General features: G+C 43.8%; 1 protein-coding gene across 6 annotated transcripts in view; it reads left to right on the top strand.

Moving 5' to 3' along the window:
- Positions 1 to 13,804, top strand: part of HECW1 (HECT, C2 and WW domain containing E3 ubiquitin protein ligase 1) — a 394,020-nt gene that overhangs the window by 322,516 nt on the left and 57,700 nt on the right. For all 6 annotated transcript variants that reach the window (XM_070617193.1, XM_070617192.1, XM_070617194.1 and 3 more), the window contains 4 exons: positions 2,058 to 2,163; positions 3,073 to 3,169; positions 9,442 to 9,525; positions 10,131 to 10,240. In XM_070617193.1, the coding sequence (XP_070473294.1) occupies positions 2,058 to 2,163; positions 3,073 to 3,169; positions 9,442 to 9,525; positions 10,131 to 10,240 (397 nt within the window). The remainder of the gene's footprint in view (positions 1 to 2,057; positions 2,164 to 3,072; positions 3,170 to 9,441; positions 9,526 to 10,130; positions 10,241 to 13,804) is intronic.

Consider the following 13,804-nt stretch of genomic DNA (forward strand, 5'->3'; position numbering starts at 1 on the left):
CAACACGAGAACTCTCTATGACAGCCAGGAAGAGAAGTGAGCTTGTTCCTGTTTCAAAGCCCTGTTCATTTCAGGGTAACCCACCGACAGTTAGATACCTTCGCTCAGGGTGTGACAGCAGGCGTCACTGAGCTCAGTGCACAGCCAAGCCTTCTCGAGGTCTGTTGTCAGATCTATCTGCTTCCCAAGTTTCTCTCTGTAACTCGTCACTTAGGTCATCTTCAACTGAGTGGGCTTTGAGAATCCTGTCTTGACAGCATCAAAAATATTTTAACACGCATTAAGGCAGGCTGACATAATTCCCCCCAAGGAAAAGAGGCCTATCATTTCAGTCCCAGAAAGTCTTTATATATTTACTAATTCATGGAGAAAAAAGAGCAGTCTAGAGGCTCAATATTGCATATTTTAGTAATGAGCAAACCTTGCTTTCATCACCTTGCATCGTAACCATTTGGTTGAGACTGGCAAGTGCTGTTGCAGAAGTACCAGCTTCTAAATCTTGGTGTCTGGCTGTACCAGCTGAACAGAGCCAAGTGCTGATGACATCAAAGTGAGAAGTCCACCAAAGTGGCACAGAATCTATTCTCTTGTCCCTAAAGTAAGCTGTGGGCAAAGAGAAGGACCAGGCGAGAAGAAGGATAGATCTACATCCCTACTACTTGCGGAAGAGCAGTTCAAAGACTGCCCCATACAGATGGCGAACTGGCAGCACATCTCTGGATGCAAAAGATATTATTCCTGTCTGTGTGGAGTATGGAAGTAGGACCCAAAGGCAAACCAGTCATGGCCACGTCTTCAATTAGGAAGCCCTAAGTAATCTGTCTTACTTTGTCGTCTGCAGTATCACACATGGCCTGGTCTTAAATGACCACTGTGAGATTGACCTGACCTTTCTGGACTTTGTAGCATAGGGTCTCATCACCTCTCCGGAATTCTGTGTGAGTGAATTGTGCACTGGTCTCAGAGGGAGAAATTTCTTTCGTTTTTTTATCTGGATGTTTGAGTTCTTTATAAGTATCTTGCAAAGCAATCCTCAAAATTCTTAAATATTTTTAAAGTCTATTTTGGTATACTTTGCCAAAATGAGTCATACTCTATTCCAAACCCCATATATCTGGCGAATGTGGAAAAATCTGGGGAATGTGGAAATATTGAAAATCTATGGATTTTCAAAAAATCTACAGTGTCCCAGTTTAGATAGCTTACTCTGCAGGGATCCTTAAAGAAGAAAATGTGTATGGAATCAGGTAGAAAGCTCATTGTCATGTTCTAGAGCTTAGAGGATTTATTGAAATTTAAAATTGATCTAAATTCATTATCACAATTAATCAGTTTTAAGCTAAGCAAGTTATTTATTCCATGAAGTTTTGTCAAAATGCCCAACTGAAATCAAGATGCTGGATGCAGGCGAGTAGTATGGGAGCAGTAAGCCCATGCTTGGCAGTCAAGCATCAGTTAGAATGCTAGTTCTATCTCTCAGGGTTGAAAATTTTGGAAAAACTTCATTTTCTCTGGTCATCAGTTTCCCCATTTGTAAACTAGGATTAATAGTGCTTATCTTGCAGAATTTTGTGAAGAGTCACCAGCATAGAGAATGGAGTAACAGGCGTTAAACTAAGAATGGCCACTCAGGTGAAACAAACACCGTTTGAAAGAACAAGTCTGTTCCACATTCAGTTTTGAAGTTCAGTGCTGCCTGTTGGAGATGAGGGTTATAAACCTACCTTTACTAATAATATTTATCTAGAATTTATCTTTTTAACATATTTATGAAGAGAAACGTTTCTTGGTCTATTCTATGCATTAATTTGATTTCCATTCATGACATTTGGCACGATTACTTTCTAAAAAACCATAATATAGCACTCCAACCACTCTACTTAGTCATTTTTTTTTAACTTGCTCATTTTCTATCACTTTGAGGATCGTAACTTCATTGCTTTTTTAACTCAGGTGGTGTCAGAGTCTTTTGCCCCTCGTATTGAAAAACTGGTATCAAAAGACGATCTGAAATTGATGACAGATTTCCAATGCTAATAATTTTATTTTGAAATTAGGCCTCAGAAGTCTCTAGAAACAGAGGAGCCTCTTTACTGGGCAGGCCAGGACACAGCCTAGTAGCTGCTATTCGAAGCCAACATCAACATGAGTCATTGCCACTGGGTACGTATCATGCTTTTTGAACCCTGGAAACTGAAACTTAGCCTTGTTTTTCTTATCCTGAATCCTTGAATGTTGAGGATTCTGTCGTCTTTCTGCTCTTTTAAGGTATAATGTACTCCCCACCCTTTACTCTCGTCCTCTCCTTTGCCTCTTTTCCCTTCCCCTTCCTCCTCTCTTTGTCCTCTCTCTTCTCTGCTCTCTTCCAGACCCACCTTCCCTTTCTTCTTCACTGCATTTGGTGATTTGTTATCTGGTCCAGGAGAGCATAGTTCAAATGAGGTGATGGATGTTATTGCTGTTAGATGCAGTTTTTAATTTAGATCTCTCTTCCTGTGTGTGTAAGGGGATAAGGCAGCACAGCCTTCATTCCTAACCTCAGCTACCCCTTTCTAAAACAAATGCCACTTGTGTCAAGGGAAATGAGGTGAGAAAGTCTAAATGGATTTGGAAAAGTTCCCTTGTCGCTACTGGGAGATCAACCCATGGCCACGGGTGGTAAGCGGCAAGTGCTTAGAAAAGGATTTCTTTGAACTCATAAAGAATTTTTTGCCCTAATAACTATGACAAAATGACCAAGAGGGGTGAGAAAAGAAGAGAAGTCCCCTCATGGAGAGCTATTATTCTCCTTTACCTGTTCACAAAGAGATGACTTAACACCCGGTTAAGTTTCTGGAACATTAAAGATGATTAACTTAAAGCTGGTTCGCTTTTAGTTTGATCTTTTAAAAATAATACTACTATTATGTCACAGAAAAAAACCCTCAAGAGCTTACATTTTTTGATGAGCATGCTACCTGCCCTTCGAACTCCTACGTTAATCCTGGTATCAAGCAGCCATTTTCCAATCATCAGAGAAATTATCTCTGGGCTGCAGACTCAACCACAACTCTGCACTTTTGTCTCTTTCAGCGTATAATGACAAGATTGTGGCATTTCTTCGCCAGCCAAACATTTTTGAAATGTTGCAAGAGCGTCAGCCAAGCTTGGCGAGAAACCACGTACTCAGGTAGGGGCTTGTCCCTCGCCCTGTAACGCCAGGTGTCTCCAGCTAGTTTTCCAGGTGGGACTACACGTCTGTGGAGAGAGAGCAGAAGTTTATAATGCATTTTATTTGTGCATTTAAATTATAACTTACTCAAAATGAAGAGTCCGGGGGGTTCTAGTGTTCTCAGAAGTGTCGCAATCAGAGATAGTCATATTGTCAGGTTGCTAAAATGATACATGATGCTAAATGATTTCCACTGACTTGAAGGGGAGCACGGAAAGGGAGCAAAATCGCTTTCATTTAAAAATTATTTATGTAAAGCACCATATAAATTATTTTTATTTTTGAAATATAATTGTTTGATGGTAAACAGGATATTAGATGACATATTCAAAAGTAAACAAACAAACAAAAAGTATCATATATGTTCTAACTACTTAAATCCTGTTGTCCATTAGGGTCATTTTTGAACGAGTGTCTCTGAAACCATGAATCACTTCATTTGGAAGGGGTAGCCACCCAAAGTGATAAAAAGAGAAAATATCCTCTGAGCTTAAATTCCGCTTTCTCACCAAGATGTTCAAGCATCGCTCTCCTTCTCTGTACTACCCAGCGTTTCACAAGCTGGAGATCAATAGTGTCTAAGTGTGTCACCTTGGAGTTTGAATTCTCCCTCCAGCACTTAGGGACTATTGGCCAAAGCGTGTTATTCCATCCCCCACCCTCCACCCTTCGCCTCCTCATCACTGAAACAGGTCACGATTCAGGCATTGTTGAGATGCTTAAATGGGGCTGTGTGTAAAGGGCCAGGTAGGGTGGGTGGGAAAGCAGTCACTGACGGCCTCTACCTCCTCACCTCCCGTGGGGTGGTCTTTTGAATCTGGCTGACTGTAATACTCTAGTTTGACCTCCTCAATGAATCACCAACACCTGAAAATAACCTCTTTGCTATTCAAATCTTCATTAGTCCTGCCCGGATGGATCATTCACTATTCTTTCCCTTCCACCACCCTCTCGTTGACACCTCTCTTCCCTGTGTTTTTACCCGATGTAAATTAGAGCCACCATGCCCCCAACTGCCTATGTTCTCAACTGCTCCCTCCTTTTCATCTCCACATTTGAACATTTGCCGCCTCACTTTCCCTCTTCCAGCCCTTCTTTCTTCTTCTCCCTACCATGGTCTACGTTTGGGTCCTCATCATTTCTCTCCTGGGCTTTGCTGGGATCTCTTAGAAGACATCCCCTATCGCCCTACTATAACCAGAATTACCTTCTTACAGCACAGATCAAATCCTGTCACTCCTGCCCTTCAAAAGAGCTTTCATGGCTCCCACTGTATATGAAATAAAGTCAAGATCTTTATGCACAGTTTCTGGCCCTAACCTAACTCTCAATCCTTCACTAGTTGTTTCCTTCTGGTATCTTCCACCTCCACTAAGCGGGCTGTGTCCTCTCCTACCTCTGCCCTCCCTGGAATGACTTCTCTCTTGAGGGCATCTCATCTCATTTTAAAGGCTCAAATCAAATGCAAAGATTTGGTGATCCAGGCAGATTTTAGTATTTCTTTTGTCTTGCTATAACAGCATTCTTTTTTGTACCTCTGAGATACTTTTCCATTATCTCTTATATTCTGTCACATGCTTATGTCTCCCCACAACACTACAAGCCCTTTGGAGCAGGACCTATATATTCCCTGTCTTCGTACCCACTCTGCCCCCTCAGAACCTGGTTCTCTACTTTGAAGATAGGAAACGCTAGTTACTTTTAGAGCGAATGAAAGGTATTTAGCACGAACAGATGAGCTTTCACATGAGTAATTGTCACTTCCACTTATATTCAACTCTACCCAAGTTTCGTTACTGTGCCACAGAAGCCAGTGACATGCTCAGTCCTATGGGTCATTTATTTTTGGGCTACTCTTTGACTCACAGTACATAATAATTTAAGGGAATTTCCGAGGGAGTTTTAGAGGAGTTATACTACCTGAAAAGTTTCTGACACATTGCTGCTCTCGAACGTTTTTTATATCACTCATTCTACCCTAAGTGATGAGATCACTGCTTACTCTCTGGAGGAACTTGAACTAGAGTCCCATTTAAATCATTTGAAAAGTAAAAATAAAAAGAACCCCCTGTGTGAAAGAGTGGAATATATTTCCAGAGGGAAGTAAATTTTTCAGCCCTGTTGTGTAATATTGTGTTATAACAAAATCCAAGAAACCTTAAAGATTTTGTTGCAGTGTGGAATTGTACAATTATGATTTTCCAGATATGTGGGGACTTGGAAGCAGGGCCTGTTGGAGCTGGAAAAACCATAGAAATGATCTAGTATAGAAACTAATAATCTTTTTGAAGTTGTGGACTCCTTTGAAGATCTGAGAAAAACTATCATACACCCTCCGCTACATGTAATCATAAATCTTTGCATGTGTTTCAAACAGTTAATGGACCCTAAAGGACCTGTGGACCCCAGGTTGAGAACCCAAATGTCTGCTCAAAAACAGAAGGCCCACAGTGACATAAGAAACTGACTAAGAGGCCATGGAATTAAAAGGGCAGAATGTCAAGAGCAAGAACTTGCTCTTCAAGGGGTCAGGCTTAAGGGAACCAGGAAGCTGGGCACTGCTCGCTATAACTAGGCCTCTACTTGCCCCTGGATGTGATGCGAGGGTGACTCAGCTCTATTTTAAAAGTCTGAAAGTTGAAAAGAAAATCACCTCTCCCCGTGACCCTGCCCAGAGGAAGAACTTATTGCTTCCTCCGTGGTTCCCAAGTGGGGACCATGTCTGCTGTTCAGCCATTGCTGTTCTCAAGGAGCCATGGCTCCACCTTCTTGGGTCCACAAAACCAGTTTCTGGGTTAAAGAGTGGAGGGTGCATTCTCAGAAAACTGTGTTCAGCAGACAGCAGTGAATCATAAGGAAGCCACACGTGGAGGGGGAAGATGGAGCCAGAAAATCTGGAGGCTAATGATGTTGTTAACTTTGAGGATCGTAGTAGCAGTCCTCATTCATTCATTCTTTCCTTCAGCTAGTGCTTCTACTGTGCAACCACTCTGAATCAGGATTGTGTAATGCAGTAGCAAGCAAAACCGACACAGGCCCTTCTTTCATGGCACTTACAATCCACTGAGAGAGAGAGATGATAGACAAGTTTGGTTTGTTTGGGTTTTTTAGGCCAAATATTTGGCTGTAGAATGTGTAAGGGCCGTGAAAGACATGATCAGCATCCGATGATAGTGGATAAGGTGCAAGTACTGAGGAAACAAACTCAGCACCAAGACAGAAGACAGGGAAGCCTTTCCCAGGGAGGCGGAGCTGGATGAGAAGGAGCTCTCCCTGACATGGAAGGTGAGGATGAGGGGGAGAGTGTGCAAAGGCCCTGAGGAGGAAAAGCTTTATGTAGGTGAAGAATGAAAGAAGTCCAGTATGGCTCGGGGGTAGATAGGGAGGGAGACAGGGGACCACAGTGAAGGTGGAGAGAGGAGTCTTGTCGGCAATGGGAAGGAGCTGAGATTTTATTTGAAGTGCAATTTTATTTGAGAAGTGATTAAAGAGTTTTCAGCAGGAAAGAAAAGATGGTTGTATCTGTGTTTTTGGTGACCACTTGGACTGCTCTCCTCTGTGGAGAATGGACAGACCGGAGGTGGGGCATAAGATAGTGCAGGGGGCTGCGTGGGAGACTATGATATTAATCTACTTGAGAGATGATGGTTGTACAGGTGATGGGAGAGCATGGAGGGAGAGGAGCGAGCAGCTTGTGGTGATACTGTGAGTGCAAAAACAACAGAAGCTGATGACAGCTTGAATGTGGGGGTGAGGAGACAAGAGAAAGTAGGAATGACAGCTGGGGTGGGACAGCCAGATCAGTGGATAATGATGTCTGTCTTAGCCTATTTGGGCTGCTATAACAAAACACCACAGTCTGGGTGGCTTATAAACAGCAGAAACTTTTGCTCACAATCTGGAGGCTGGCAGTCAGAGTCCAGGGTGCCAGCATGGTCAGAGTGAGGGCCCTCTTCCAGGTTGCAGACCACTCATACCCACACGTGATGGAAGGGACCAGGGAACTCTGTAGGGTCTCCTTTTTAAGGGCACTAATCCCATTCGTAGGGTTCCACCCTCCTGACCTCATGACCTCACCTCTGAATATTGTCACATTGGGCATTAGTATTCCAACATGTGAATATCAGAGTGTCAAACATTCAGACCATAGCAGTGTCATTTACTGAGATGGGGAAGATGGAGGAGGCACTGGCTTGAGTAGAGGGAGAATGTCCAGGATTTCATTTTGGATATTGCATTTTGAGGTCTTTGAGACCATAAGTAGAGATGACAAGATGTCAAGGAGGCAGGTGGCTCTACCGGCCTGAGCTCCGAGGACAGCTTTGCACAGGAGTTTTCCTGATGGCCAGAGGATATATGCAGGAGAGGCAGATGGCATTCTCAGCCCCAGAGATCTTCCCCAGTTCTCACTACCTTTGGGATGGAGTCCCAGGGGCACTGGGAGGCCCTCAGACCACTGGGTCTGCATGAGATGTTCATAGACATCACAGGGGGTGTAATGTCCTATGGAGAGCCACCAAAACTCTCAGAAAAGTGGCATGGCATTCTGACACATGGCTGTGGCCTGTGTGGGTGGTGCAATGGTAGAACCACCACATTGGGGTGCCGCTTTCCATGACTGGGAAGGGCACTCTGCTGCCCTAGTAGGGTTGACCCTCTTTGGACTTGCTTTCTCCAGGGATGCTGAGAACCAAAGGTGATCCATAGAGTGCCCTCCCCCTTTCTCCCCTAGGCTGGGAGACCAGGGGCGTACCCAGATGTGGGTCCCTTGGAGCAGCAGGATGCTCTGCACCAGGGACATTGTCGTTGGGAGAGCATATAACTTTGAGGCCCTTGATGGGGCTGAGGTCAGTAAACCAGAAGAGCAGATCCATGGGAGTCTTCCAAATGAGAGGCTGGGAGGTGGTGTCAGGATTGGGAGGACAAAGCTCAGGCACACGGGGTCAGGACATAAGGACATGGAAGGAGGAACACGTGCTGGAGGAGGTGTGGTGCTTGCATTCTTGGCTCGCCTTCCACGTGCTTCCTGCAAAATAATGTGTGTACAGGTCTGCTCCATTCTTCAAACCCCTGGGCAGAGAAGCCACCCTGAGCTCCCCCCAGGATTTGGGAATCGCATTTACTACAGTGGTACTCGACCTAAACTGAGAGCTGGGGTCACAGTGCATTTTTCTGTTTAATCCCATTTTGTGTATCTTTGTAGAGGCCAAGAAGTTGCCCTTGTCTTTTTTAAAAAAATACCCACACCGAAAGGTCAAGTTCATTATATTTTTGCCTGAAAATATGCAAGTTATGATGAAGATTTAGATTCATGTTGTATCATCAGAGAGAGGAAAATTTGTGTCTGCAGTATTTTTATAAATAGATTTTTAAAAAGTCATCCATTGGAGGAACCTGAGTAAAAGGTACACTGGATCGCTGTGTATTAATTTCTTAGAATTACACGTGACTCTAAGATCATCTCAAAATAAAAAATTAAACAAAAAAAAAGAAAAAAGTTAAATATCTTTAAAACTCAATCCTTAAGTCTTCCCAGATTTCTGCTGCATCTCTTCAAAAAAAGGGAAAAAATTTAACTACTTTGAAGCATGCATACAATAGAGTGATTCTTGACCATGGTGTTTGTAATATTTGAATGTCAGAGAATCAAATTACAAAGTTCCTTTGATCAAAATAAATGCTATTCATCCACAGACTTATTGGAATAATTTGCTGGGTTGGAGTTGGAGGTAGTGGAAAAGGATCAGAATGCGTGAATTGTAACTAAATAGAGAGAAATTGATGCCTGTGCTCAGACCAACCTGGGAGACCCTCCTGTGTTCCGCGGGCCAGCCCCTCTCTGTGCCCAGTGTGGCCTTATGCATTTTCCATCAAGCATAAGGTTTCTCAAGAGGCGGCCCCTCACTCTTTCCTCTGCCAGCTTCCAAGACGCCCTGAGCCCACAGTCCTTCAGCCGCTCTCTTTACCCAGCTCCGCTCCTGACTGTCGTGGGTATCCGAGGACCTCTCTTGTGCTCCTCAGCTTTGGTCCCTGTGTGAGTCGGAGGAAAGGCCGTGCCTTGTAGAGCATTGTAGGAACTGCAATACGAACTTAAAATACGGTGAAATACACTGGACGTTAGGACATTGCTGTTCAGCCATATTGGAAAGAAAAAAAGGGATCCAAAGGGACATATTCCTTAGCCTATGAGTTGGTGTGTAATCATTATTTTCTTTCCCACATTATTCTAGGGAGAAAATCCATTACATTCGGACTGAGGGTAATCATGGGCTTGAAAAGTTGTCCTGTGATGCAGACCTAGTCATTTTGCTGAGGTAAGGGGCTAAGCCTGAAACATTCTGGAAAAGCTGCCCTGGGCAGTTCTCCACTATAGCCCAGACTGAAACACTTGCCATTTGTTCTAGAAGATTCTACTGGCTGTGACTGAAGTAGGGCCACCCTTGTACCTGCTATCCATTGCCTTCTTTACATTTACAACTTGGGGTATCAAGAGCTACGTATAGTACTTGGTGTAAACTTTGCTGTAGGATTAACTAGGGTTTAAAATAACTCTGAGGGGCTAGACCCGGTGGCCTAGTGGTTAAGTTCAGTGTGCTCCACTTTGGCACCCTAGGTTCAGTTCCCAGGAGTGAACCTACACTACTGGTCTGTTAGTGGCCATGCTGTGGCAGCAGCTCACATACAAAAAGAGTAAGATTGGCAGGAGATGTTAGCTTGGGGCGAATCTTCCTCAGCAAAAAAAAACACCAAATTTTTTAAATAACACTGAGAATTTGCATGCTGAGATATGCCTGTCTTTTATACTACAACTGAATCTCAGTGCTGTTGTTGCCTTGTGAGAACTGTGACTGCTGTCACTCCACTTCGTGAACACTCTCTCATGGACGGAGAACTAACCTTTTGTATTTTCACTTTGCAGTCTCTTTGAAGAAGAGATTATGTCCTACGTCCCCCTGCAAGCTGCCTTCCACCCTGGGTACAGCTTCTCTCCCCGCTGTTCACCCTGTTCCTCCCCTCAGAACTCCCCAGGTAACTTGAGCATCTCAGTCTGTCTCCTGTAAGTGGCCATCTGTGTTTCCACAGATGGAGGTGGAAGAAGGGCAATGCGACTTGTCCTTTCTTCACTGCACCCCCTCAATTTTCTGGTGGAAAGCACACAGTCTACACTGGGTGATGACAAATTGCCACCTGCCTTTGCGATGCACACAGCTAGAATGCCTTTTACATTTTTAAGTGGTTTGAAAAAACTTTTTACAACAACCATTTCATAACGTGAAAATTATGTGAAATTCAAATTTCAGTGTCTGTAAATAAAATTTGATTGAAACCGTGCCCCACTTGTTTATGTATTTTCTATGACGACTTTCACACTATAACGACAGAGTGGAATAGTAGCGACAGAGACCATATGGCCCAAAAAGCCTAAAATATTTACTGTCTGGCCCTTTACAGACAAAGTCTGCCTACCTCTGCTCTAAATTGCTGTTGCATTCCAAGCATGCCCTCCAGGCATTCAAAGGGAAGCGCCCTCTCTGAAACATCCTGCCTTATGACTCAGAATGTTATTAGTTACAAATTTGGGTAACTTTTCATTAAGTTGTAAAGGGGTTCCTGGGCTATTCGTTACTAGGGACCATCATTGTGTCCCCACGAAGATGCCAAACAGTGTTCTTATGTGATATGAAACTGTTCTCCCAAAGTTTTCTTTATGTGTTGGAATGAATTTACTCCTAATTCAAAAAGTCTTTGTAGGTATTTTCCATTCCAAATGAGGAGATATATATTGAGCTCCTTAGTGAAAAAAGAAGATATCATTTCCTGGGTTCATCGAGATAATTAGCTTAACTAAAATCCATCCCCCTAAACGGGATCCAGATATTGGAGAGTTTTTCCCCATTTGTTTGGTTTGCATTATCGCATTATTGTAAGTCTCTGTAGTAACCCCAAATTTCTTTTTACAACTTTTGAAAATAAAGGAAGTTAGTTTGAATAATTTAGTAACTTCCTGTCTTATGACCTCTGAAGTTGGAGTCCAAGCTTGGCTTTTGAAGCCAATGGGGAAATTCAGAAGAGAAGGAGTTTGGCAATATGCTCTGTCCCTCAGAAGCGGTGTCTCACTCAGTGTCACTCTCTAAAACTAAAATCGCCATTAGTTTGGCTCCTTCAGGTCATGTCATTCAGAACTGTCTCTTAGAGGTAGTTTTGCTAACTGCTAAAATCTGTTTTTAAGTCAGTGTCTCATTGTTGTCACTTCCTCCAACAAGTATACCGATGTTACTGTTAAGCAAATGCCCAACGCACGCTTCCTCTGCCATCCAACGTTACTGAGATGGCATGACCTGGGAAAAGGAGGGCCAGGAGCTTTGTCAGAGCCAACATCAGGACAATCAGATGTGTCCAGTGTGCACAGGGTGACTGACTTTTGGGAAGCAGAGGCTTCCATGAGGAGAAGCTGTTGGTCTGCATGATAATCTGCCATTTTGTTGTAGAGATTGTCCCAGCCTGCTAACCTGTCTACACTTGGTCCAAACACTTGGCAGTAAAGTATGATTTTAACATCATTACATGGGGGAGACATCATATTGCAAATAGGAAAATAAGAGAGAATAAAGAGTTATTTGTTAAAGGAGCATGATTTGGATAACTTTTATAAAAGAAACCAGCTTTCCTGATAGAGACATTACTGATGCCATGAATCCAAGCAGCCATCCAATTCATTTTGTCAAAGTGCTCACTTCTTTGTTCTCCCAGCTTCGATTGACCGTGGGGTCCTAGATTATGGAATCCAAAGACTTTGATGTTAAATTTTACAATTCCCATTTGTCCAGATTTTTATGCAATTTCCCTGGGTGCTACAGTGATAGGGAATTATAGACATTTATGCCAAAGTACTTTGTGAAGCATAAATTATTAGCAAATGCATAGCAGTGGCCATGGGGATAGTGGTATACCCACAGCGGTGAAAGTCCTATTATAACATATACTGTAATTTGCTGGACAGAAAAATATGCTTGCACCTTCAGACTTGTATTCTGGTTCTACCTGTGTCCTGAAACCTGGCATTTCACTGAAGATACGACTTTATAAGTGGTGGCTGTGGGTTCCCTCCCACACCACATGCTGAGGGTCCAAAGGTGGGGCTGGTGCCCCCCATGCTTCCTCGCTTATACCGCTCCACTCTATCTGCCCTCCTAGTTGCTGTCATCTACCAACCTTTGCTGTTTCTCAGACTGTGGCACCTGACTCATGGTCCCCCTCTCCTTCCTGGGTCCTTCCATCATCCTCGATGACTGCAGCATCCACAAGGGCACCCATTCAGTTCCCTGACCTCCCAGTTTCTGGACTTCCTTGTCTGCAATGACCTTCTCCTCCTCCACCTCAACCACATCCTCCCACAGACACCTTCCTGCCCTTGTTATCATCTCTCAAATCGCTGACTCAAGCATCCTGCTCACGTCCAACATGCCTTTTCAACTATTCCCCCTATTTCCATCTGTTGCCCTCATCAGGACCTCCAGCTCATGAACGCCTCTCCTTTCCTTTGCCCCTTTCCCTTATCCAGCGTAGATTCCATGGTTTATCATTTCAGGAACATCCTTGCCAAACGCCGAGACTCCCCTGACCCTCTCCTTTGGTTTGCAGAACTCCAGCTCTGGATAAACCTGCTCTCTGCTTCCTCCACATCCGTAGTCAGGCATTCTTGGGAGAATTCACTTGACAGGGCAGGTCATTAATTAGGAATTGAAAACCCAAAAGAAAATTCTGCCATATTTTTTCAGTAAATTTATGTCTTCTCTACTGCCATTTCAAATTTTTCCTCTCCCCTCAAACGTTCAACCCCGTGTGTCTCTCCTCGAAAATGGTATGTCCCTTCTTCCTTCACTGAGAAAATTAAAGCCATTAGACAGAAACTGTCTCAAATGCCTGCTACCAATCCTACACGCCTACCAAGCCTGGCCCCACCCGCTCCCCTTCCTGCCTGTGCGTTAGAGGAGGTGTCTCTGCTAAGGTCGCCATGGCCTCTGGGCACCCAGTCCAGTGGGTAATTCTCAGCCCTCCTCCCGGTTTTTCAGCCACATGTAATATTACTGACTGCTCTCCCCCTTCAGTCACCTCTTCAGTTGGCTTCTGTGACACCACTGTATGCGTCCATCTACCTTTGGGCCACCTTTGCAGACTCATCCTTCACCTCTTGTCATCCTCAACACTCAGTCCCAGATGTTTTCTCTTTTCTCTCCAACTACGTTTCTTTCTAATTAAACATTCAAAGGTACTGCCATCAAAGACCAAGCTCATGATCTCCCCCACAAATTTGTCCTTCCATTGTTCCCCATCTCAATGTCACCAGAGTCCATTCAATTACAAAATCTGAAACCCACCTCTCCCTCACTACCTATATCCAATCCATTGCCTCCTAAACATCTCTCCAATCTATCCACTTCCCATCTCTACTGACACCACTCTAGTCCAATTTAGGCTGTCTCTACTGCAGAAAGACTGATGTTTTCATAGCTCAAGTCACATCCTGTCAGCCCCCATGCAATGGCTTCCTATTGTGCTTAGCATTAAACAAAATTGCTTAACAGAGTATAT

This window comes from Equus przewalskii, chromosome 4 (assembly GCF_037783145.1).
Source record: "Equus przewalskii isolate Varuska chromosome 4, EquPr2, whole genome shotgun sequence".
Classification (NCBI taxonomy): Eukaryota; Metazoa; Chordata; class Mammalia; order Perissodactyla; family Equidae; genus Equus; species Equus przewalskii.